General features: G+C 47.4%; 1 protein-coding gene across 2 annotated transcripts in view; it reads left to right on the top strand.

Annotated features, from left to right (window-relative positions):
* The first annotated feature begins 494 nt into the window (after positions 1-494).
* nrg3b (neuregulin 3b) overlaps positions 495-26,670 on the top strand; it is an 83,501-nt gene continuing 57,325 nt past the window's right edge. Inside the window, exons 1-3 of one of the 2 annotated variants that reach the window (XM_049759305.1) lie at positions 495-583; positions 4,250-4,400; positions 13,519-15,330. In XM_049759305.1, coding sequence (XP_049615262.1) covers positions 14,517-15,330 — 814 coding nt within the window. In that variant the 5' untranslated portion in view covers positions 495-583; positions 4,250-4,400; positions 13,519-14,516. Of the gene's footprint in view, positions 584-4,249; positions 4,401-13,305; positions 15,331-26,670 lie in introns of those variants that run through there. The other variant, XM_068649504.1, reaches the window with a different exon arrangement.

Below are 26,670 nucleotides of genomic sequence, written 5' to 3'. Positions count from 1 at the left end.
GTCTCCCTCGCCGTAAATCTGCGGCGGCAAATGACTTCTCCTTTTGACAGCGCCGATTGTTATTTGCCGTGATGAAAAGACGCCATTGCCTCGGAAGGGACAATAAAGGCAAATATACGAGCAGACTTGTCCCAATTAAAGTTCAGAGTTCACTGCCTGCGGTGTTTGCGTCAATTAGGAGGCTCATTAGCAGCCATTAAAAACAGTGATGTGCATCTGGCCCTAATGACATCCAACGAGTACAGTACTGTAATCACCAAGCTATTACCTCTCACATTAGCTCTTGGAGAAATCTACAATCACTTGTGTTCAGTATTTTGTGAATGGCTGGATTATTTTTAGCTTTAATCCTTTATTTTTGGAAATATATTAATTTTTTTTCCATGATTGTTGTAGCGTGCTAATGCGACTTGAATTGTTTATGCCATTTTACAGATCCCCCCCCCCACACACACCCCCACGGCTAGGCTCAAGACTTCCCGATATATAACTTTGAAAAATGGCGTGGCGTCCCCGTCCCCTGCGCTCTGATGGATGGCTTTGACTGATTAAATGAGATGTCTCCGCAGCGGCCCGCTTGAAGGTATGACAAACCCATTTTTACAACGTTAGGGCGCCACGTGAGCGCAGTAAATAAACAGGCAAAAAAAAAAAAGTTGCCCGGGAAGTGAACTGAGTCAGAATTATCTTGGGGCACAAGAACAAGGAAGTCATGAGGTAACTTTAATATTTATTGGTGGTGTCATCTTACTGGGAAAAAAAAAAAAAGTTTTTATTTCCCAACCTCAACCAACTGAATTCTGACTTTACCCTCAGAATTCTGATTTTAAAGTGACAATTCTGACTTGAAAACTTTCTCAGAATTATTATTTTTTTTTTTTCCACTGGCCCCTAATCCTCTTTTGTACTTTTGCCCTTTTATTTATCCACGAATCGGCGGTGATTTTTAACCGATGAGTCGACTGTGCGAAGCGCCAATATTCATGTGTGCGGAAAACAATTTGAAAGGAGGGAACCATTTATCAAACCACGTCTCAAGAGTCATTTATTTTCACCAGTCTCCCGTCTTCACTTTGTAGTTTGTTCTCGAGGAATACACTCTACTGTTGCTTGTGTGTGTGTGCGTGCCGTTGGTGGAGGGATATTGATGCAGCGCTGCCCGAGGAAGACCTCTGCACATGCTGTGCATACAAAGTGCTGCAGACATACAACACACACGTGTCACTATTTAGTACTTAGAATCTCCTATTCCAGAAAAAAAAAAAAAAAATCACATCACTTCTTTGCCCACAACTGGAATAACAGAAACAAAATAATCGTCATTTTCCCACCGTCGTCAAAATAGTTCCGCTGATGCTAATGCTAAAGCGCCATCCGGATATTAGCCATGCAAATGAAGAATGGAAAAATATTTTTCCGCCTGTCACTGTACGTGGCTGGCAAAGATAGATGCAGAAAGATATATGAAATAAATAATAATCATGGAGCAATTAAGTGGAATTGGATCATTTCCCAGTGGTTGGGAATCACTGGAGTAGTTCATTAAGTTGCTTTGCATCCCTTTTTTCTTTCCTTTCAGCCATTCCGAGCCATGCATAAGTTTCATCCGGCATGAAATTCAAATGAGCGCGTCTGGCAGGGAAAAATATGCCCACTCCCTTTTTCCCGGAGGGAGGGAGGGTTCTCCAGCGTTGATTAATTTTTATCGAAGCAATCTCCGTTTGTTTGGGGGCATCGCTGAGAGCAGGGGGGAAAAAAAATGGGAACGGGGGCAACATTCAAACGCAACACGACTGACTAATGGAAATAAGGCCGGGTGACATTTGGGAGCCTCAAAGTCAGATGTCCCCCCCCCCCCCCTCCCTCTCAGTTTCATGACTTGCTGACTGCTGCTCAAAGAAGTCTTATCTTCATTTGATAAAAGATAAGACCCACTGTTCTGTGGTGCTGCGCCGTGAGTGTATATAAATCAAAAGGCTGATAAAAAAAAAAAAAAAAAACGTTAGATAGCGCCAGTTCAGCAGATGACACTTGCTCCTTGTTTGGACTGCACTCGATCAGATGAAGATACGGCGCAAAGGTGACATGTGGACGACTCAGCCGCTCAAGTCATACTTTCCCTGACATCTGCTCTTTTCTTTTTTTTAAGCACTCATAACAGCTCAAATAGCGAATCTCAAATGTGTTGCAAGATGTTTACAGAGTCGAAAAAGGCGTCAGGTGTTTAATGAGCTTAGTCAAGATAAGGCGGAATGTCAACAAATTGTCCAAAACGATTTTCACGCCACCGAAACAAGCATTGGCACTGAAAAACAAACCTTGACAAATAAAATGCTGATATAAAAAAAAAAAGAATTTGATTTGAAAAACGTATTGAAGTGCAAAAAGAGGTCGCTAACACATTGCAAGAAATTATTCCTTCCAAATATTTCATAACATTCCCGCCGCCGAGGAGCAAATAAAAAAGGAAAGCGGGTAATTCGGACTATTATTTCAAAATAAATCACAGCTGGAAGTGCATCCTCCAGGGGATGGGCCACTAAGCCGGCACGCCGCCGCCATCGCCGCTTATAATTTAACAATTTATAATGCCAAGGTGCGCCGATAAGACCCGCCGCCGCTAAACTGATAAAATACCTTTATCGCACCGGCGCACCAATGTCTCACCACCGCTTCCGTCGATGAATTTGCCTTCCTCGGGCAGATACGAAAAAGAAATGGCGCTCACCAAACACCGGCGGATAACAAGTCTTGCTAACGTGACCCAAGTTGCATACTAAGCGCCGCCATCTTGAATCTTCTGCTATTCTGGACAAGTCAAGTCGCACTAACGACGTCCTGCGATTCTTCCGAACGGCTTTATACAGATTGAATTCAGACCTGTAGGGGGCAGTAACGTGAGTCCAAGTGGGTGCCGCTGCTAAATTTAGTCGATAGCTTGATATTTGAATTTGGCGAGGTGGACGATTTATGAAGCAAGCAGAATTTTCCATCACAGCTCGGGAATTCCCAGACTCCGAATAAGTACGTACGTAAGCACTACTTTGTGCCGAATGGATCCATCTAGGTCAACCTCTCAGTGCTGCGTCCATCATTATGCAGAAACATGAAGAGAACAAACAATGAGCCGGAATGAAAATAAGATAACGAGGACTGGAACATGGTGTTGAAAATGGCTATCTGGTGCTCCCCGAAGAGATGAATAATGCAAAATGGCCGACTCCATGTGTTGCTTTTAGTTTTTTTTTTGCCATGTGAGTAAACCTCATTAACAGTTCAAGACCAGCTACCTATTCATGAGCTCCACATAAATATTTTTTCAACATTCCTCGTCGAGATGTGAGCTCGGCTCACGAGGGCCAGGAATGAGACTCAATCTTTTTTGTATGAGGCCTGACCTACATGAGAAAATCTCAACTAGGTTAGGCTGTGATGTGCCGGAAGGCCGGCCGGCTGGCCTTCTTATTATTCTATAATTCAAGTGCCAGGAGCTTCTTAAGTGACCATGAGTTTGCCTCAGTTTCTGTGGCAACGTCATTTTGGCATCATTTTGCTATATTTTAATAATCACAGCGGCTTTTTCCCCTAAATTTGGGAATTCTCCGAGATGGAAGCTCAGCATTTGATTTGCGGGTGGCCGTCTGCAGCCAACCATCCGCGGCGGTGCTAAATAATATAGCAGCCTGTGATGTAAGCTCACATGCTGCATTTTTCATGAGCCCACTTAAGTCAAGAGGTAATTAAAGTTTTTTTTTTTCCCAAGCGAAACTCGACCCCCATGACCCCCATCAGGTCGTCATTACACCGTCCCCTGCCTGACAACAGTGCTCGGCGATGACTCAGTTGTTGAGCACGCTTTTATTTCGTTATATGGATATCAACAGGTAGAATGACATTTTAATTAATCTTCTGCCAGCGGGTTAATTGTTCTGCCTGTCAATGATATTAAGAGATGAATAAAGATATGAACGGCCCCGATAGCGCTGACTGTTCTGTCACTTGTCTGCTTTTCTTTTATTGTTATCTGCAACCTGGATTTTAATTTCTAAGTATTTTCCTACTGTCTTCTCTTGTTCATATTTGTCAAAGCTAAAGTGGCCTTAACTTGAATTGTTTTAAAGCGACCGCATATGAAATGTCAAGCGGTGTCGCTCCGAGTAACGGATGTGCGGCAAATGATCAACTCTGCAACTTTTTTCTCCCCGCCGTCGGAGAAAATAACTTATTGCTTTTCTGTCACCGTTTTTAGGGCTCGGCCGGCCGCACGACGTGATGAATTGGGGGAGCAAAGTGGAGAATTTAGCGGCTAAAAAGGCAACGCGTCCCTCAGGAGTGGCTGGAGAACCGAAGCCATTTTACAACGCCCGTTTGAGAAGTGGACAAGAACAAGACGTTAACAAGTGAGTGGAAAGTCGTGGCGGGGAAAAGGATTCAATGCTGCGAAATACACAATATAAGCAGTGATTCAATTTGGGATTCATTTTTTTGAATCCCTATATAGGACAGGATAGGGTTGCCAGACTAAAAAAAAAATCTCAGCCTCCTGTGCATTAATTAGTTTCGGCTTCCCACATGATCTTTACATCCAGGACATAATATTTAATCGTCTGCTTTGTCTTGAAAGCATTTGAATCCATTAGCTTGACATTATTTTATTGTTCGAATGCACAGTATTGTTTGATTCGGGCCGTTTGGGAGCCCATTACCAAGCGGCGGCTTCATTTCACGCTTCTTTAGCAGATCCGATCAGATTTATGGCGGAACCGGGCGAGAACCTTCGAGGCTACGTCGCAAACATTTACGGGGCGGCTACGTTTTTTTTAAAAATCATGTCGATCTGGGTGGAAAGGTGCAAAACCGGCAACGGAAAGAATCTCGAGTGACCTTGGAGTTGGGTCGAGCAGTTCCACGCCTCTTCGAACTGAGCAATAATATCGTAAAAGCAGACGATTCCATACATTAGGCGATGCCAGTGTGTCTAATCAAGTGTCCACTTTTGTGTAGCGTCGGCGTAATATGCTTGAAATGACTCGAGCGGGCTCGTCTCCTGTGCGGGCAATGTGGCGGCAAAAGAACCATTTGGGTGTCATTACCTTTTTGGCGGGGAGGGATAATAGCATTAAAGGATTATGACCACCATCTGAAACCAAGCAAAGAGAAACATGGCCTCTTTTTTTGCATCATCCGTTCAGCGAGGAGGAACGCTAATGGGATCGGCCTTGACATTCTGCAAAATGTAAACTTCGGAGAGGAAATCGAAGCTAGTGTTCGTATTCGGAGCAGCATTTTGGCAATTAAAAAAAGTCGAGTTAGGGTTCAGCGTCACTTGACCGTCATTGGCGTCTGCTTTGGTGTTGAAAGTGAAATTCCTTCCCAAGCGGATGCTAAGTAGGTCAAGCAGCGCATCTTTGCGGCTTGGAACGTGGCATGCCAAGGTGCTTAGCGACCAAATCGCCGGCGACAGATGTCACAATATTTGGGCAGTCCGAGTAAGCAAACATTCGTCTGAGTCCAAACAAGAAAAGGAGCTCGATTCGATTCGCAATGATTCACGACTCAAACCGTTCAATACTACTTTTTGGTATTGCCGGCAGGAGTACTCAACAATTGCAAAATATCACTTTCCCAAATTGTAAATCTAAATAGTCACATAGCTTCCGTTTGCCCGCCGCCGAGATTATTTTGGTTTCCAAACGGGAGTCTGTTGTATTCCCGATTCATTTTAACAAGAAACAAACTGAGCTTCTCAAAGGCAACGCGAATAATGCGTCTTTTGTGCGAGGTAATGCGGCTGCCATGGCAACCACTACCTGTTCTTTGAGCTCATTGGTTAGCTAGATGTTTGCTGCTAACAATAAACGGCGCCCCCGTCCGTCGTCCCTCCCTCCCTCCCTCCCTCCCCCGCGATCTTAAATCCCGTGCAAGCAAGCAAGCAACACACTTTGCTCTGTCCGCCAGTGACTGATGCCTGTTTTTTTTTTTTTTGTTCTCTTTGCAAGCTGCTCGTGTCTGCACTGAGAATGCAAAGGCAGGAATAATTTATGAGGCGCTCTCCTTGACACTTTGGCGGGCGGGGGGCAGTGCGCCGGTGAGGGTGTGAGCGAGGCGATTGCAACATGGCAGGTGAAAATAGCCGAGATGCCCTTTTTTTGATTCGAGCCGGATCGCTTCTGATCTTTTGGAATTTTTCGTCCAATATTCGCACACATTTTACTTTCTAGGCCGGCCCCGAGCAGCTGTGCCCTTACCGCAAGTAGGACGGCCGGTTTCTCGGGGCGGCGTGCTGGCTCAGCAGCCCATTTGTAGGTTGGCGTCCCTCGATGGCCTCTCGCATCTGTTGCTTTTCTTCAGCTGCTCTATTTACCTTTCGCCAGCTGCTCACGTCCGCCGAAAACCGTCCTCGGGCCCGTGCACACGTGTTGATGTCTGCAATTTGGACGAAACTAGCTCAAACGATCTTGTCTGCCTTTTTTTTTACGTAATTCATTCAAGGAAAATCAATGGAGGGAATCTAGTTGCATTTAAATCGGCTCACAAATCAACAATTGCGCCTTTACAAGAAATATTTGCTGATTCGGCAATTCGAACATTCAACATTCTAATTGGCATACGTGTAAACCCGGCGAGCGTCACCGACGGGAGGCGGGACGACGTGAACAGATGGCGCCGCCATCACTAATTGGCGGCAGAAAAGAAGCGTTTGGATGTAACAACATGCCCTTGTGATGTTGATGCCGAGTTGTATTTTTTTTTTATTTGTTGCCGTCCGCTGATTAAAGTGAAGTGCTTTTCACTCTGGCAACAGGCCGGGCTGCCAGAAGCTTTCGTCAAACTAAAAATAGAATTCACGGCCGATGAGTTTTAACGTCGGCTTGTTAACTTTATTTAAGTCCGCAATTTCTATCAGTAGAACACAATTTGTAATGAATTTTACAATTTTGTGTCTTCATGCAATTTCGCATTTCGCCACCGAGATTTTGGTTGACTATTTTGAACGGCGTATTTTCGTCAACAAAAATAACACTGCTAGCAAAGCGCGTCGGCCGTGTGTATTATTAATTCGCCGAATGATTGCTAGCTTTTTTTTGTGACCTTGATGGGGCCTTTTCATCCGTCGCTTTTTTATAGCCGCCGGTGGGACCCCGGCAGGTATTTCAAGAACGCTCCAGCGAGCGTTCTAATCCAAAGCTTAGCTTTAGCATTGGAATGACCTCGGAATTAGCGTAATATCCATTCGGGCCGCGTGGACCGGAGCCATATTGCGGCGGCCTGGAATAAAAGCGATGTGGACTCATGATGTGCCAGCTGCTTAATGGGACACTCTGCAGCCATCCTGGCCCGGGAGCACCACAATAAAATAGTGCTTTGCCGCCACCAAATGATAACAGTGCAGTCCAAAAAAGACAGACGCGTGGAATGGGAAAGCGGCGGGCTCTTCAAGGACGATGTCGTCGAAGTGGTCGGCGCTAGATTACGCTCCCGTCATCTTGATTTTCAAACGAGGGCTTTGATTATTGCCGAGGACGATTCTCAGAGTCGGTCTGCGAGTCGTAAGGCTCCCGGAGTGTTATTTTCAAAGTCCGTGGCTCGCAAACGTAGCGCGTGAGCGCCAAGACAAAGCCGGGCTGAGTCAGATTGATCCCATCCGTCATCATCACGGCTCTATTTGTTGAGATGTCTCGGCGGCGACGTTGAGTGGAAAAGAACCGCTAAGGGGAAATAAATAATACACTACCATGTGTTCATTGTATTTAAATTAAGGAAAAATTAAATGATTTAATTAAAAAAAAAGATTAAATTAAAAAAAAAAAATAAACAGCTTAAAGTAAACATCAGAGAAGATTTCATACTCGTATTTTTCGGATGACACAATCTGTTTCCATAGCAGCCCACATGGAAACGTTCTCCCCGAACTCGCCAAGTCGGCTTTGATTTGAGACGAGTCTTAAAACGCGTCCTAATGAAAGTGGCAAATCGCGATTGTGCCGGAACTAAATCACAATGTAATTTCAATTAACGGCGCACTTTTTACACCTTTTTATGGCAATGATAACCAAACGGAACCCGTCAGCAAAATATCGACGTTGTAAAAAGCCAAATGGACATCAACAAAAGGTGCCGCGGGAAGATAAGAGCAGCTTCTAAATTACACACTTTACGTTGAGTACCTTTTGCTTCAAACTTCCCAAAAGTACCCCCTGACACTTGTGGATTTTTTTTTTTTTGGGGTGTGATAATGATGGCAAAAAAAAAATCTTGAATGGTGAAACGCGAGTCAAGATAGCCGCGAGCACTTTTGGGCCATCTATTCATAGTGAGGGGAATCCAATTAAGATTAGAAATGTACCTAAAGGAGAATGTCAGATGGAGTGAGAGGAGAAAAAAAAAGTGCCTATATATTTTGAGAGGAAAGTAAATCCTATATTCAAATGATTAAGTTTATTTTAAGGGCGGGCGAATGGCAACATGAGCTACCGCGTTGGCGGTTGCTAGGCAACTTGGGCATTTTAATATGATCATAGTAGATGCCATTTAACTGACTTCATTTCAACTCAGCCATCATTGCTTCTATTTGAATTTTAGATTCAGAAAGTCATCCGGATGAAAGAAAAAAAAATAAAAATCTCGTCCAATATAGAAGCCACAAAAAATTCTGCTTATGACAAACATAAGTAAAGTGGCTGGCAAGCTGCCTGATCATAAATATTGTTCTCGGTGTCTTCGGGGCAGCTCTGTGAATATTCGCTGAAATTAATTACAAGTCACCTGGGATGTAATTATAGCAAGCCAGGCTTCTTTGTTGTTTCACCCCCGCTCATCTTTTTCCATTACGCGTTTAGTATTCTCCATCACGCGCCTCCTTGTTGCCGCGGGAGCCATCTTGTCCCCCCCCACGAGGCGTCTTCGGCCTCTTTTCATGGTGGCCGGTTTGAAGACTCGCCGGTCTCCCCCGCTGGGAGACTTCTAGGCCCGGGGACATAGTCACGGGTCGTGAACTCTAGGAAGCGAAACCGGCGCTGTGTGGAGTTTTGAAATTCAAATCTCGTTTTCTCTTTACGGCTCCCCTGGTTTTATTTGCGGGTCAGGAGGGTAGGGCGGCGAGCACCTGGCAAACCCGCGGAAAGTTTGAACGATGAGGGGTTGAGAAATAATTCGTACCGCAATGACACTTAAGAAATCAAAGTTAGCGAGTTCAAGCCAGGTCGAGCTTTTTAAACACCTCTCGGGCCCGCGCGCTAACAACATTTGGCACGTGCACACGTGGCGTGCCAGTCGAAAGGCGAGTGGCAAGCGACTAAAGAGAATTGCCACCAGCAGTGAAGAAGTTGTGAGTCAGTGTGCTAATTCTGCTCCGCTGAATATTTATTAGCCTGCAATGTGCAAATGTGAACTCCGAGATTGCATTGCTGTAAAATGGCCGCTGTCACAACTTAAGGGAAAAAAAAAAAAGCAAAACGATACCGCACAGAGGGACGTCGTGTTTGGCCACGGTAATAAAAGTATCAGCGGCGACTGCTGGGGGAGTCGTTGGAGAAAAGCAGAGTGAGACAATATCGCGCGTGACAAATGATAAAAGGCCGATAAGCGACGAGCCCGGGCGGAGGACGGAAATGGCGGTAAGTGCAACGGCAAAAGGCGATTAGAGAAAGCCGCCTTGTCTTTGAACCGCGCTTGGACTTCCTCTCAGGTACGAAAGCTTCCCACCCGCCGAGTTAAAAGTGCAATCGTATTACCGATTGTTGTCTTTAGCACGCGGGGACGGCGGCGCCATAAAAGGCGGGCAAATCGCCCGGCAGCCACCGAGCCGTGATTTGCTCAATCCATTAGCATAAGAGACTGTTTGCTTTCAATTTGTAGCTGCGAGGGGAGAAATGAAGGCATGTAATCGGCCCGTGGATTCCAACGTCAAAACAAAACCACGGCTCTTTGGAAAATAAACACTCGCCGCGGCGAAAATAAGAACGAAAAGCTAAATCGTCTTCAACATCACAAGCTCTTTGAACCTAGCTTGGACCTTCATCGCCATGGTTACCAGCATGCGCCACTGTGCCGCCCTCATCTTATTCCCAACTCAAAAAAATAAATCACTCATCTCTCTGTAATTATCGTTTCATTGATGGGAATCGTGACTCAACCGCTCTCTTCCCGAAACGAGAAGCGCACTCCAGCTTACGCACGCCCGACGTGTGAAAAACAAAACGCCGAGCCGTAGTAAATATTCCCCCCCGTAGGAAATAAAAAGAATCGGAAATGAATCGAAAAAGAGTCACCGGGATTGTATTAGCGGGACGGACGATGACTCAAGTTTGCAGTCATCCACGTATTATTGAGCGTTCCTAATAAATGGACGTGGTTGCGCAAGAGTGGAGCATGTTCACGCACCGTGGCCTCTGTGTGACTTATCGACCGGCTCGTCGCATGTACGCGAGGGACCTTTGCTCTTAGATGGCGAGAAAATCCATAGGGGCTGCCTCTCTCGATGATTCGGTAGTTCTCCGAGTCGGACTTTGGTGCCTCGGAGCCCCGAGGGGATCCATCGAGCTGTTCTGATGCTGAAGCTTCCAAACAAGGACGGTTCGCTGCAGCTGTCTTCTTTCATGTTCAACTCAGGTTTTGGCATTTTGGAGTAGTCGGCGAGAAGCACAATTAAAGCTTAGGACGTCAGTCACGAGTTGGAAGCTTTTGTAGATGGGAACGCGTGAGATGTTTTGTATGCCAGACAGCCAAGCGATTGTTTTGCTCGCTCGCGCTGTGATAAGCGAACATTTCGATCATTAGCGGAAAAAAATGCCAGCTTGATCTCACCGTGATGAAACATATATGTACGCATAGCGTTGTTACTTTTTTACTAAATTAGCGCCATCTTCTTGTTATTTTGGGCGCCATTAAAAAAAGAAGGGTCTGTCAGCCTTGCCCCGACCATTTTTAATTAAGGCTGATAAATATGATCGATGTCAACCATTAAAACGGAAAGGCGAGAAGAAATTCAAACGCGGATGACGTGCGAGTTCCGCTTTTCATTCATAAACGAGAGCCGAGGTGATGGAGAAATGGATGTCGCGGCCATCCCGGAAGGGAAGTCCCGGAAGGGCAAAGAAGTTGTTTCTCTGGCAGCCTGCCTACATTTGTGGTTTCTTGTAGACGCTGAACTTTACGTTCCAAGGTTAACACTCGAGTGCTGTTTTCCGTCGCGACAACGTCACTAAAAGCTCCCGTCTGCACCTTCTCACTCGCTCGCTTTTAGCGTGTGTGTGTGATGGCATGTGCATACACACAAACACATTCAGTCAAAAAGGGCACGGCGTTCATTCAACTGTTTAAAAAAGGTTTTTTCGCCACAAAGTGCTTTTGAAGCAAACGTGGTGAAGCAGCGTTTTGCAGCTGTGCTGCACTCGTCAGGTTTGAAGCATTTTTTAAAATTAATCTCGCAAAATGACAAAAGCCGCTCCCATTGGTCGAGGCTTTTTCAGCTCTTCATTAAGTCTCTTGTGATTTTTTAAATGTCTCGTAAACAAGTCATTTTATTCGCCGACTTCATTTCTTATAAATAGGCCGGCGGTCAGATTGGCGAGCACCTCTGGCCAATTAAGGAGGAAAATTTACAACAAACATCCCGACGTCGCCATCTAACAGCGCAGTCCATCCATGCATTATTAAGAAGCGGGGTGAATAATACATAAAGGCCGGTGTTTCCCAAATTATTCTTGTAGCCGCGTTGGCCCGCAGCTTGAATTAATGAGACGCAGGCGAAGACTCGCTCGAACAGTTTGTGAGCGTTGCAAGACCCGATTACAAGGCGGGAATTTCCACGAGTTAATGTACGTCGTCCGAGAATAGAAAAAAATATTTCATCAAAATATCATTTTAACTCGGCCGCCGTCGAGTGACACGTGGAGCTCAAGCGCTCGTCGATAAGTCGATGGAGGTCGGTCGAGTGGGCGGGAAACGCTCGGCTAATCAAGTGAAGTGAGTCCGAGCTCGTTTAAAGCAAACAAATGGAGCGTGAAGGACGCCGTGGTGAACGTTTTCATATGTGGTTGACGGGCGGAAGAAAAATAATCCAGTTGGTCTTTCTGAGAATTCTTCGTCCAAGATCTTTGACTCTGACTCTTGATCTTTGGTCCCACCACACAAGGCAAATAGAAGAGGCCAACAAGCTCTTCTAGATTTTTCTTCCAAAAGCAGCCATCCCACAGGATGGAGAGAAGCGAGCTCGGTCTCACCGGACCCGTTCCCTGAAAGCTCCCGGTCAAAGGTTGAACGTAATGACATCCAGAAAAATGCTTGCCTTCAAGCCACGATGGATGAAGCCAGCCGGGCCTCCCGAGATGATGGATTAATTACCCGCCCGCCGACAATAGCCGACAAAGATGTCCGGCGACACAAAACAATCCCGAGTCAGGTGGAGTTCTTTGGGAAAAAAAAGGGGCGGGATTAAGCTTCTTATTGAAATGGGCCAACCCCATTAAACTTAATCCTATTTCACACTGTTGGATCCCAAAAATGTATTTCACCCTTTGTGCTTTATAAAAGAAGTCATGGCAAGGATAGGAGGAATTATTGCAGCACGGGATAGAATTTTTTTTTTTTTTTTATGAACTGGTCATAGTAGCGCTTTAGCAAAAAAAGAATTTTTTTAACGTCTGAAATTCTACTAAATCCTCCTGAGATTACACCCAGATGCAAATGATTTGAAAAAAAGATGTTCAAATTTTGGGGTCAGCGGCGGGGGAACTAGATTAGCACGTCGCCGCCAGCGCTTGATGTTTATGAAGAGATGACGCGCTCGCTTGGGAATCTCAGATGCGGGAAGAGCCGCCATCTTTCCCCGCCCACTGCGACCTAACTTTCCTCCTCGTCTCATCTCCCTCAATTTGCTCGCCTCAGCACTCGCGTGATACGCTCAAGATTTTTTTTTTTCTCCCCTCTCACCACCCCGAGCAGCCCCAATGTTGTGCCTCAACATCTAGCTGTTACTTCTCCCGCCACTAGGGGGCGGACTTGTATTGCACCCAGGGGCTTGCTATGATATGCCGCCATGTGCAGTCCCTGGTCAATTTCAGTGATGCTGCGTACTTTTAAAATCCATACGTCGCACGTGCGGCCGTGGATCTTGAATCGAGAGTTCGCTTGAAGGTGGAACGAAAAAAAAAAAAAGCTGCGAGCTTCAAACAAGTGTTGAAGTCTCAACTTGAAGTCAAGTCGCTCTTCAATTTTCATGCTGCTGTTTGGTTTTGTTTGTTGGGTGGAAGCCCGGCGCCCTGCTCGCTCGCTCGCTCGCTCGCTCGCCCCTCCTCATCCTCTCTCCATCCCTCCCCTCCCTGGGGTGTGTCTGCCTCTCCTCTCCATGCAGCGCGAGTGTGTGTGCGTACATGTGTGTGTGCGCGGCGCCGCCGTTGCCGCCTCCCTCCCTTCTTTCCTTCTGCCTCCCATCTGCATCTGCTGCAGAGCTTAGCCAACGCATCTCGAACGCGCTCCGTCATCATCTATTTCATCTTTTCCTTTTTTTTCCCGCAGCTATGGAGACGGGACAATCGCCGGGCGTCACTTTGGAAGTGTTGAGGACGTCAGCTGGGACGCGCGGCGACGCATCACTGGATTGAGCCAGCTGTCCGTCCGTCGCTCCGTCTCCAGGAGCCGCTGCCGCCGCTGCATCGTTTTTTTTTTTTTTTTTTCTTCTCCTCCCAACCCCTCCTTGGCTCTCCATCTCCAATTCTGCTGCTTGCGCCACTGTGGGAATGCGGCGGAGGTGAATCAGTCGCAAAGGTGTCGATGAATCCCGGCGCCGGGAGCGGAGCTATTTACGGAGACGAGAAGCGGGCTGCGGGCGGTCGGACACCTACCGAGCCACCCACACCCCCCCTCTCACCCCTCCCCCCCTATAGTCCACTTGGGGAACCCATCCAGCTGTCACCCCGGGATAGCAAAAGTGTAACCGCCGGATCGGTTGGATCATCATCTCACTCGGACTTCACGTCCACCGTGGATTACGAAAATAAGAACGGGGCGAGCGGGCAAACTTGAACTCGGATGGCCCAACTGAACGAGGGAACGACAATTTTTCCGCGCGTGGATTTACAGCTCTGATCTCCTCCACCTTGCGACGGATCGATACCCAGTTTTTTTTTTTTTTAAACAAGGGAGTGAAGCATCTCGGGATTTACCGTCGTTTGAGGCCCCCCCCCACCCACCCACCCTCCTTCCCTTCCGCCCCTCCATCCCTCCATCTCACCTGTTTGTAACCTGTGCGCTTGTGTGTGTACTTCCTCGCGCTCCGCCAGAGGGAGTACGGCTTGTGTGTCTGCATGCGAGTGCTGTGCCAGCGTTTAACGACTTCCATGACCGTCACATGTGCTCGAGCGGTGCGCGCATGCATGTGCCTGTAAATAGAAAGGCTTGCCGTGTATGTAAGATGTGCCGCTTTGGTTCGCCACCATCCCTTCCTTGGCTGCGCCACTTGATCTTTTGGAAACCCGTTTGACCTCCAAAAGCTCCCCCGAGAGACGGAAAGCAGGATGAGCGAGCACTCGGGCGCCAGCACGCTGGCGGCTATGACGTTGGAGGAGCCGGGGGCGGAACAAGCGTCCCCCAGGGCCCCGGGCCCTTTCCGCTGCGGCCCCTGCGCCGTGTGGCCTCGCCAGCAGACCTGGCTGTGCGCCGTGCCCTTGGTGATGGGCTTTGTGGGCCTGGGCCTCAGTCTCATGCTGCTCAAATGGATTGTGGTGGGATCCGTCCAAGACTACGTCCCCACCGACCTGGTGGATCCCAAAGGGAGCATGGGACAGGACCCCATATTCCTTTCCAAACCCAGCGCCATGCCCAAGGGGCCGGACATTTCTACCGCCACCACGTCTACCGCCGCCACGGTTTCCACGACAACGCCGCTCGCCGCCGACGGAACCGCCCCGGCGCCGAGAACTCGATCCGGGCCGCCGGCCAACCATTCGGCCAATGGCGGCGGCGAAGGCAACCGGGCCCCGCACCTCCACAACCGCGTTGGCACCCGAGTGGGCGGGACCACGCCGACCGTGCCCGCCACCCGCGCCCCCCGAATGACGCCGGCGCCCGGCAGGAAGGAAGTGACGCCTCGCAGCACGGTCAGAAAAGGAAGCGGGCGCAACGGGGGCCACTCAAAGCCCGGACTGACCCCCGCCACAACCGGGGCCTCGGCGACCTCCAGCACCACCATCACCACCACCACTGTGAGGATCACCGCAAAGGCCCCGACGACGACAAGCGCCTCTCAGCCAGTCAAGCCCACGGCTCGTTGGACTCACGGGCGGCAAGGAAAGGCACCGGCCACTCGACCGCACCACCGCTTCCGGACACGTGAGTCACTACTTTTCCTATATCACGGAGATGGCGACCTGATGTCTTCACGGTAAGTCTCCAGCAGCTTTCCTAGATGCAACACTGCCGAGATCTGCTGGAGACTGAGAAGACATCAGGTCAACATCACACAGTTTGAAGGTAACTTCTGAGCCAATTGTTTTCCATGTGTGAGATCAATCGAAACTTCTGTGACCTCATCGGAGGCACTTGACCTCCAGTTCCTCGCTGGACCTTCATGGTAGTGGGCTAATAACGGAATGCTACTTCTAATCGCAAGAGTGAACTGGATTAACAATGACTCATGGTCTGAAAATGTAAAACATTGCTTTTATTAACCCCCCGGGAAGCGGAGAGTGGACAGATTAGCATTAATTGTCTTCATTAGCCCAAACTGATACCCGGGCAGATCCTCAGGGGTTTCGCCCCTTCTCGTCTTTATCTTTCACTTATGCATTAATCCGATAATCCACCGGAAGATTTGATTTCCTTGGTTGGCAATTTTTGTCGAGAGCTTTCCGTGATTGAGGAGGGCCCTGTTTGTGGGTTCGGATAAGCAGGGGAGGGGCAAAAGGTGAGTTCCGACTTCCTCATGGCGGGAATCCAACGGACTGTCTGATGTTAGAGTGGAGCAGCGTAGCATGAAAGAGGCAGCGCCGTTGGTTCGATACGTTCCATGAACGATGATAACAAATGGAGCTCGGCTGCAGGAACGTAGATACAACCCTCCTAATGACCTCACTTTTCTTCGGATGGGCGACTTTCAGAATTGCCCTCGGGTAACCTTTGCCGTCAAGTATCTGCTCCGCTTTTATCCTTTAAAAAAAAAAAAGTCCTTTCCAGAAGCTAACCTCTTAATTTCTTTGCGTCCTTTTAAAGTGTGGCCGTATTAGCTTGCTGAAATATCTGCTAGTTATGTGCAAGGCAGTGCGTTTAAGATGTAATAACACAACAGAATAAAAAAGTGATGAAACGCCGTGCAAAGCTCGGCCGGCTCCAGGTACTCCCCCCCCCTCCCCCCTCGGATCCGCTGCCAATTGATCCGCTACATTGTTAAGTTAGGGGAATAATGCACGACTCTCCGGCTAAAGCCACGGCGAAAAGATGGAAATAAACGACAGTCCGACAGTGATGTCATTTTTCCAGCTCTGTCTGCGCTAATCTCCTCCTCCGTAAATTTTTGTGCTCCCCGTTTCCTTTTATTCTTACTGTCAGGAGCGTCTGGCAGATTTGGCACACTTAGCTTAGCTTGTGTCACTTTGTGTGCAAATACTCAATCATGCTTTGTGTGTGTGTGTGGCGCCGTTTTGCTCCAATCGCCGACGATGACAACGCCGTCCACGTGGCGTCGTCCTGGTGTTTGGTCAAGTTGAAAAAAATGTGTTTGGAGTTAATGGTGTCGGTCGACATAAAGACTTTGATCAGCTCCATCAGAGTCATCGTAAGCCGTTTGGCGCCGTAAATTGCCTCGTGTCCTGGAAATGACATCACGAGGCGCCAATTGGACCGCCGTCGCTAAAGCCGTGCCAAAGCGAGCCGGCCACGCTAACAAAATTATATTTGAGTCGGAACGAGCAGCTCAAGTTAAAAACCGAGCGGTTGTGAGGCCTCGCCGAGAGTGAAAAAAAAACACGAGCCAGACACGCAAACTCTTGATTTTTCCTGACGGTACATAAAGCCTCGGCGGCGGATTAAAAAGCAAAGATAGAAATCCAGTTTGCCGCTCGTCTTTCTCTCACGCTCCCAGAAGGTCAGGCTTTGCCGGCCGTCCCGTAACAATCGCTCCCGTCCATCTGGGACACTTTGTCGGGACCTCCCGCGTGCAATTAAACACGGACGACGCTACTTTTTTATTGCGTCGGGCTTAGTCGCTAAGAAACTTTAAGCCCTTGCCTTTACTTCCTGTTATTAGACCGAGAGCCGCTTGCCTTTGTAGCTACAAAGCCATCTCGTAAGCCTCGGAAAAGAGTCCGAGCTCGATGATCTCAATCGGCAAACGTGTTTTAGACGATGCGAGAATTCTTCTTTTGGCACGCCAAGTGGAGCTGTTTTTGCATAAGATCACATGGTTAAAATATGCAAATGAAGCGCTCGCTAGGCCTCAGACATCTTAGCTAGCTGAGACGCTTGACACCGACGGGCGCCAATTACAAAGCCCCGTACGTACAAGCCTCGCAGACAAATTATCCCGGACTGACAGGCCGAGCGAATATGTGGAATTTTGTGGAAATTGATCCCTCTGCCCTTTTCCGTTGCGAGCGCCCAGCACGGCCCACTGACTCTCGGCGAATCAATAAAGTAGAAAGAGGAGGGCTGCGGCGGCGGCTTGGAGTAATGAGAGCTGAGCTTAAAGAGACAAACAAGATTGTGTTTTGGAATTCCGAGACGCTCCGAAAATGAACTTAAAGGGGTGTCAAAAAATGACGGCAAAAAAATAGCACACGTTAGATCCGACCAATCGGCCGCCGGCTTTCTTATGACCCCGCCAGGTATCGCCACCTTGCCTTCTATTCTTTTACCGGTGTCAGCGCCATGTCGGCGACAAAGAAGCGAATGAGCCGGAAATGTAAATCAGATTGCCAGCCTATTATAGTCTCGGACTTCGCTGTCGGGCGAGCGAGAGAGAGAGAGAGAGAGAGGAGTGCTGCGCTCTGCGAGGAATCGTTCATCTGCTAACACAATGGGGAGGACTGCGTGACCTTCATGTCTGAGCCCCGAGGAACTCCATGTCAGCGAGGTGACTTTTAAAGCAGCTCCCTCGACTGAGAATTCCGTGATCAAGCCGGGGCCGGACTTTATGTTTGCGTCTGAACCGCCTTGGCTTGGGAGGGGGCGGGGGGGGGGGCTGAAGGGAATTGAACATGTAAAGAAAAATGGAGTCGGTCTCGAAGCTTTATGAGAGGTTTCATCGATCGCTCGATAAAACGCCGGCTTTATGGAGCGTGCAGACTGCGAGTTGGAAGCGTACGATTGTCCAAAGTGAGGACGCCGGATTACTTCGGGGCGAGGCGTGGCCCGAGGCATGAGGGATCCTGGGAGGCAATCTGCCGTGACCTTGACGTCTCAATGGATCGGGAAAAAAAAAAATGGGGAAAAGCCATTGATGGATAAACACCAGCGGCTTCCGGTGTACATCCTCCGCTGCTGCGGGCGCTGGGATAATCTGCCGCGGTAGCGTGACACTGCAGCACTCGGCCGGCCAAGTGCGAAACTTGATCCCTTGTTGGCTGTCAATAGTTCTTGCGCTCATATCGGCTGATCTCGGGCCTGACATTAACCTCAGCCGCTAAAGTGTAGACTCAAGACGAGAGGATGTGGCCTCCCTCCCCCCCCTCGGAGTTTCTTCACTCTCATCCCGCAGAGTAAATATAAGTGAAGCGTCGCTGTAAGTACACACTACAAATCTCAGCGCGTGGTGGAGACAAACGCTCCTGCGGGGAGGTGACAAAAGGATTCGCCGTGGACTCGTACACGGGCCGGTCGGCCGGCCTCGGTGGTCGCGCCGGCCGCTTAAAAATTCATGTCCAGAAAGGCAAACGTGCACTGCAGGAAATGTGAATAATTGATGGCTTGTCCCATTTGTGAAGTGCTGGAGATGTCCCGCACGTGTGTGTATGTGTGTGTGTGTGTGGGGGGGGGGGGGGGGCCTAATGGCCACAACACGTTGAAGGATGTTCCGATACACGCCAGGCTAAAATTCCCACTTTGAGTTCCGCAAATATCCCTAACCCTAACAAAAAAATCAACAAACCGAGTTCAATTATTGATTGGCGGCTTCCTCACAATCAAATATCCCAAATACAATTTTGATACGAATGCTTTTTAGGAAAGGTTTCCGCCCGCTTGTTAAGCACAAATCCGCTCTCAATAATTCAGCTCGTCGTGAAATGGTTGACTTCTTCATTTGCACGGAACGGAAAGCAGCCGCACGCTCGCTGGCTGGCGTGGCGGGGGAGGAAGAAGCGCACGCAGGCGGCGGTGGCGGCGGCGGCGGCGGGCGCTGAGAATTACACGCCATTAAATGTGATCTGAGAGCGTTAGAGTCCCCGTATTAAATCAGCGACCCAGTGGGGTGAGCTGCTCGTGTTATCAAGTTGGAAAAACATAGAAAAGAAAGAGGGAGACATCTTTGGGTATTTCAAAAAAAAAAAAATCTCTTAATATCCCATAATTTAATTTAAATTTTCTAATTAAATTAAACAGTTGTCCTTTTTAAAAATTAAAAAAAATATATTAAAAAAAATTCTCTTGCCGTCCCATAATTTTAATTGAAATCATCACGTCTACCTCATTTTATTCCCACATCGAATAATTGGCCACAAGGGGGCAGTATAAGAAACTCTTTGCAGAGGACGAAGACTATATGACTGCGAGCAAGGTGATATTGAACGTTTCCATGTTCACAAACGCATAAAAAACTTCAATACATCTTTTATTTTGCACACCTGTAGGTGACAGGAGCGTAGGAGAAGAGTCAAACTCAAAAGAAGGAAAAATTCCCGCACTCCCACTGTCTCAGTCAAAGTCCTTTAATCCCACATTAAAGGACTTAGAGTGAGACAGTGTGCGGGAGTTTTTCCTTCTTTGAGTTACATAATTTTCTTCCCACACACTTGAAACACATTTAAACTTTAAAAATAAAACGTTCACAATACAGTCAAACTTCAAGTTAGCGCTTCAAACACCAGCTAGCGTTAGCAGCTAGAGGCGAAATCATCTCCAGCTTTATTTTTATTGCAGTGACCTTTTCCACGTAAAGTTCAAGAGGTCCTCTCGTGATGTCTTCTTGCGACGGGGGTTTGTCTCGTAGCGGTAATCCACGCATTGTCCAAAGCTGATCCGCCGGGATAATGTCAACTCCCTTGGGAAGATAACAAAACAAAAGCCCCTTTTGCTTGCCGTCGTTCATATTCGCCCCTAATCTGCCATCTTACGCGACTCGCCGTCCGCCGGATTTGTCGGCGGAGATCACCGATTAACATAAACACACGGGAATGTTATCGACGGCGGTCGGAAATGGCATTCGGTTTCAAGTGGCGCCTCTGTTTTGCCTTGGCAACGAGACATTCCAAAGCAAAGCCTGCAGGGGAGTGTAGGAAGATGACAATATTGAATGCGGAGGCTACCTTTTATGGTCGTGTGATTTCATCATGTCGTACGATGATGATAAGCGCGAAGCGAGCGAGTGGGTGTCCCGGCTGACGAGCTGCGCTTATTTTTGTCCCGTCTATATAAAACCAAAAACGGTTTGCCGCACCGGAGCTGTCTCAGTGATTCAGTCAGATTTTTTAAATTTTATTTTATTTTATTTTAACATGAATAATTTCAATATATTTATTTTATTATTTATTATTTGATTTTATTTTAACATGAATAATTTCAATATATTTATTTTATTATTAATTTTATTTTATTTTATTTTAACATGAATAATTTGAATATATTTATTTTAAAATCTATTTTACAGTTGAAGGTCCCGCCCCCAGAATAGAAACATTTGCGTTCACCCGATTGACCTTCGCTTGACCCATTAGCGTTCCTGACGAATAGCCAACGCGGCTAACATTGTAGACGGCGTCCTCTGATTTAATTGTCTTTATGACTCACAGCGCTTGCGAGCTGATTGAGCAGGCGTGAGGGTCGTGTTACTCCAGCCGGCCCGCTCGCTTCGATGTAAAAAGTCAATCAAGTTCAGAAAGGCTTGAGCACCGTGAATTATATATCGTAAGTCCCCACCCCCCCCCCCCCCCTCCCTGAACATCCGAGCAGAGAAATTTTCCTGTCAGGCCTCCAACCATCATGTGTGTGCTGCTTTGAATCATTGATAGGACAATGTCAACGGCAGCCATTACAAGCCTTGTCACTGGCAGCCTGTGAGAATCTTTGTAAAAAAAAAAAAAAATTTCCTCCCGGTTTATTTTGAAGGGCTTTGTAGTCATCCATCAAGCGGCGCAGTTGACTTTGCCAGATAACTCTAGTTGGTACAAAGCTGTCTCGGAATTCAGAAACACGATATCGCTCGTCAAGTACGATATTTTTTTTTGGAAGTCAAGGCATCACTCCAATATGATTGCTGAGCCATTTTTGTCATCAGCAAATAGTTGGCTCCAATTTAAAACACTGCCCCCTCTTGACTAGGAGTGCCGACCTTAAGAGTTTCCACCTTGAGATTTTCCCCCCCAAAAAACACGGCGCCATTAATATTTTGCAAGCGTACGACCGTCAGTCTTCCGTCGCCGCGTGTCCCCTCGGGTTATGTTTCGATACCCGGCCGGCAAAATGGTAAAAGCAAAAGCCTATCATGTATTTTTCACGGCATCTATTAATGGAAGGGAATGAGGGGCTCAGCGCATGCGGGTTGAAAAGAGCCGTAGGAGGCACTAATGTGCGCTCCTTGCACCGTCATCAAGTCCACACTTTGATCCCAGCTGGAGTCGGGGATGCTCCAGGATATGATGGAATATTTTATGGCGGTTTGCGAGAAAGCCCGGGCGAGTGCTGCTTGTCGCTCTAGCGAGTCTTTAGTTAAACCTTCCACGTTGCATATTTAAAGCGTGTTGCCAGTTACATAATTTAAAAAAAAGGATATTTATTTATTTAAATTTATTCATTTAAATATATTTAAATATATGATTACAATATATTTAAATTAAATTTAAATGTATTTATTAAATGTATTTATTTGATATAATTACATGAAAATTCTTCGAGATTGAGGGCATCCATTCACACCGGGAATCGGTTTTAATGAAGCGCCAATCTGTTGATCTGTTTGGGGAGGGGGGGGGGGGGGGGTCCAGATGAGACTGTCATCAGAAAGAGTCTGCGGCTTTAAGGAGAATAATGAAGATTAAAGCGCGATCCGCTGGCGGGGTGATTGAAAAGTCAGCGGGATCAACGTATAAAGGCAATTCAAGATGGATCCCGAGCAAACACAGCGAATCCTCCCGTAATTTCACAATAAGAGCAATTAGTTTTCCCTTAGTAGTCACTGGCCGATGCTTAAACGGTTTTGGAATAACAAGAAAATAAATCTTGGCTGTAGGTCACAACCAGGCCATGAGCATCCAACGTCGGCCGGGAGCACAGAGAAGCTCTTGTTCTCTGCTAATCCACGACAGCTGGACATCACGCACGTGTGTGTGTTCACGTGTGTGTGTGTATGAGACAAAGCGAGAAGTATAACGGGAATTCGGATGCGCCCAGCTGTGTAACTCTGCTGTCCTAGATAAAGGCGAAAGAGATACTCTAGATTCATCCCCGTGTTTTGGGAATTTGAATCGAACGCACATTATTCACGCGGCGGGCGAAGAAGTATGAGCCTTAATGTAAATAAATGCGCAGCCAATGACTTCGTTCTAGCGGCAGCGCCGCTGAGTCGGCACAAAAAGCAAAGGCGACGCCTCCGCGGGCGCTCAGGGCTTTCTTATTCGAGAGGTCACTTCTGCTTTCGCTTTTAACCGTTGAGTGTTTTCATCAAGGATTGCCCCGCGGGCAAGATGCTAGGCTAGCAAAAAAATGTCTCCATCTTTCAACAAGGTCAAACAATTTGGAATTGGGATGACGGAGAATATCAGAAGAGCCATCAGCCGTGGAAATAGATAGAAGGTTCTGATGGAAGTGCTATGGAAGCAACATGGCGGCATGTAAAGCAAAAGTGGGGCAGATATGTGACAATAGTGACTAATAAAGCCAGAGTGAGCGGGTGGGCCCGACGGCACACTGGAGAGGCATTCTCTCGTCTAATCTTCTTAGGCTGGATTTACTTGCCAGCAGACATGTTGGAAACCCGCACATGCTGTCATATATCGTATAGTAAATCTTCACACCACGTGTGATGGCCGTGGATTTTGGGGAGGGGAGGGGCGGCGATTTGAGAGAAGCGGGGGGATTCTTATTCAAGGTGACTCTGAGCTGGAAGTCAGCAGGTGCGAGCTTTTTAGAATGGCGGGAGAGAGACAGACAGACAGGACTACTTTGGTCGTCTCCTTTTCGCCGAGGCTGATCTGCCACTTGCTGTCACAAAGAGTGCAGCCAGAAGCTTTGGGATGGGGAAATCTTCCCCTTCAGCAGAACACATTCATGCTTGAAGCCAGAGAGAGATGAACGAGCGAGCGAGCAAGAGAGAGAGAGAGAGAGAGAGAGAGAGAGCAGTCGTACATTCTCATGTGAAATATTAAAGCCCCTGCATTAATCTGTCTTGGCGCTCCCAGGAGTGCTGCTGACGCCTTCTGTCCAAGTGTTCCCCTAAAAAAAAAAACACAGTCTCACCTTACCCCACCTCTTTTTTTTTCTTTCCCTTCTTCGTCAAAATATTTCTTAAACAATATTTTCCACCGTTCCAATTTGGATTCATAGAGCGAACGACACCTGCCATTTCTCCTTTTCCCGCCGTCTCCACTCCTCATTGATTCATTCCATCTCTCAGTCGGTGTTCTCGGAGGTGGCCAACCCGCGTGCTAATGCGACGCCACCCTTCCCCCCTCCCTCCCTCCCTCCCACCTTGCGCGTCCTCTCATCTCGACAAAACACACAGGCAATTACGCGTGATGGCAAAGCAAAACCCTCGGCCCGACACGTGTCATCATTGAATGTTTTGCCGTGACAATGGAGCTAATGAGCCTAACGCTGAGCTAATGAAGATAATTTTAGCGCTGAGTGGAACCTGAGTGTGAGGTGCAATCTCCATTGAGTGAGCCAGAGATGCCGGTTGCAGAGGACTTTAGAGACCCCGGTGAATGGGAATCATTTGTTCTTTTTAAGTTCTTGCTAACTGGTTGATTGCCCGGAAACCAGTCCAGGGTGTACCCCAAGTCTCGCCCCTCAAAGTCAGCCGGGAGATGCTCCTGTATGCAAAACAAGCACCGCCTATAGGAAGTGAATGGCTATTGCGCTCAGTGGAGCTGTCCAGTGCTGAAATCGCTCCAATAGCAATCAGTGCTGTGGAGAGCAGAAAGTGCTCTTGCAAAAAAAACAAAAAACAGAAGCTGCTTGGAAAACGTCCTAAAAATGTGGCTATCATTAGAATATGTTATTATTATTCATTATTTATTATTTTATTAGTATTTAAGGAAAAAAAATGGATCCACTGGAGGATCCGAATGATGATTGTGCCTGAGCGACGTGTACTGTACATGGCCGTGTGTATGTGTGTGTGTGTCACGCTATTATTTGATGAGGTAATTGCATTCATGAATGGTGTAGTACCATGACGTCAGTTGTAAGTATTAGCCGAGAGCAATCCAGTGGCGTTTGCTTTACAATTGCGCGTGACATAACTTTCATCAGAGACTCATGAATAAAACAATGTGCCTCCTTCACTCCTGGAAACAAAAATAATCAGCAGTTAGCGCAGCACTACAGGCAACTTGAATTTCATTTTCCACTTTTTTTCTTTCAAATTGTTTAATTGCAAGTGAATGAAATCATTAAAATAACAACAACCCCAAAAAAAAAAAAGCTTTGCCGGCTTTAATTGACAGCCTTGACAAATTCCCAGCGTCGCTTCGGATGTTTTATTTATGCGCCCCCTTCTCCTTTGGCGTCGGCTATTCTTCTCAGACATTGTGCAACTGGGGGCCTAATTAACTCGTATGCATCTCCATGTTTCCGCTTGATGTCACATATATATAGCCTAGCTTAAGTACACTTGTGGATTAGTTAGCTCAATAAACGCGCTAAATAAATAAAAAGCAAAGAGTGTCAAAGTGGCTTCCTAGTGTCTGGATTTGGAAAGAAAATAAAAGTTGCGACACCCCTGATCTAATTCGATGTGAGTGTGGCTGGAGAGGACATTAAAGCGTTCCTCTAATGTGCTTCTCTTAAGCGGGCCACCTGACGGGCCCCTAATGGAGGCATATGAATGTTTCAAGACGTATGCTTCGAAATGTGTGTGTGTGTGTGTGTGTGTGACAGCGCAGATTCCCTCCTATTTGGCGAGAGTGAGGAAAGGAGCAGATGACGGCGTGCCACGAGGGGAGCGCAATATGATGGAGGTGGAGGAAAAGCTGTCTTCAGCAACCCGCCTCCATTCAAAAAGATACAAATACGTGGTGAAATACAGCAGGGCTGACATTTTCATCCAACATGGTGGGTGGCTGGGAGGGGCTGCCAAAATGGACCCCTCCCAAAGTCAACGCGAGGCAGCTTTTGCGTGCCTGCTAGCTCGCACGCGGGCTTAGCCAGACCTTGCATGCTGAGTAAACATGTCTGTGGGAATATATGTGCGCGTCTGAGTAGGCAGAGCTCTGTCGGCCTGCTTTATGACATATTGATGTTGCCATCTTTCACTTGACTGGCGGCTTGACAGCTCGTCCCGGTGCTCAGGTAGGGCCGGGCCGAGGCGAGCTAGCGGAGTGCGCGCGTACGGGCGGGTCAGAGAGGGGGCGCGCCGCACAGAAAGCACTTCAAGTCTTCTGCCGCTATAGATAAATATACCCGCGTGTTTATCTTAAAGTGACAGGATGCGGAGGAGTTACCTGAAGATATCAGGGAGCCCACTGGAAGTGTAAAAATCGTTGTGGCATTTTAGTTCGCCGGTGCGCCGACTATTTTATTATTTATTTATTTGATGGTTGTTACCCTTCATTTCTTACATGCCCTTAGTAAATTACGATGACCTTCATCATTTTCACGAGAAACGCTTCATCGTATAAATAACGACTCGCATCGCAGACAGCGATATCTTCGGGTTAAACGGTGCAGATGCGAGAACAGCTTTCAAACATCTCCAGGCGTATTTTTGCGTTGCTATCATCACGTGACATTCTTCCAAAATGGTCCGAGCAGATAAGCGCCACAGCCCCGGCGAGACTTCACAAGTCAAATCAATCCAGCTCAATGCATGGTTTACTCAGTCGCATTTGCCACGCCCCCCTCGGGCGCTGAGGTGGAAATGTTGTCTGAGCGGATCCCCCGCTGCTTTTTTTCCGGCCAGCCAATCATGTTCTGATTTAAATGACGGTCTGTGAATTTAACCTTGTCAAGCAAAATTGAAATTTAGCTGCAACTCTAATGAGTCACACAATAGAGTTGGCTCGGTGAGGGTCCCCATTAGGGACATTATTCAGAATAACCTCACAAACACATTTTTTTTTTTTAGTGAGGGTGGGGGCTACATCCCAAAAAAATATGAAGTCATCATCACCACTCAGGCCACAAAGGATGTGGTTGAGAAAAAGCCCGAGCGCCAACGAGACAAATCTGATAATGGCTTTCCTCTTTGGCGTCATTAAATGGATATAAAAAAAAACACGTGAGCATTGGTGTGAATGCGCTCCCAGAAAATATTCTTATAATCCCTACTTTTCCATTTCCATCATGTTTTTAAGTGGACAGCAG

Source organism: Syngnathus scovelli, chromosome 21, assembly GCF_024217435.2.
Source record: "Syngnathus scovelli strain Florida chromosome 21, RoL_Ssco_1.2, whole genome shotgun sequence".
Lineage (NCBI taxonomy): Eukaryota > Metazoa > Chordata > Actinopteri > Syngnathiformes > Syngnathidae > Syngnathus > Syngnathus scovelli.
The sequence above is the reverse complement of the archived record's forward strand: the minus strand, read 5'-3'. Positions and strand labels throughout refer to the sequence as shown.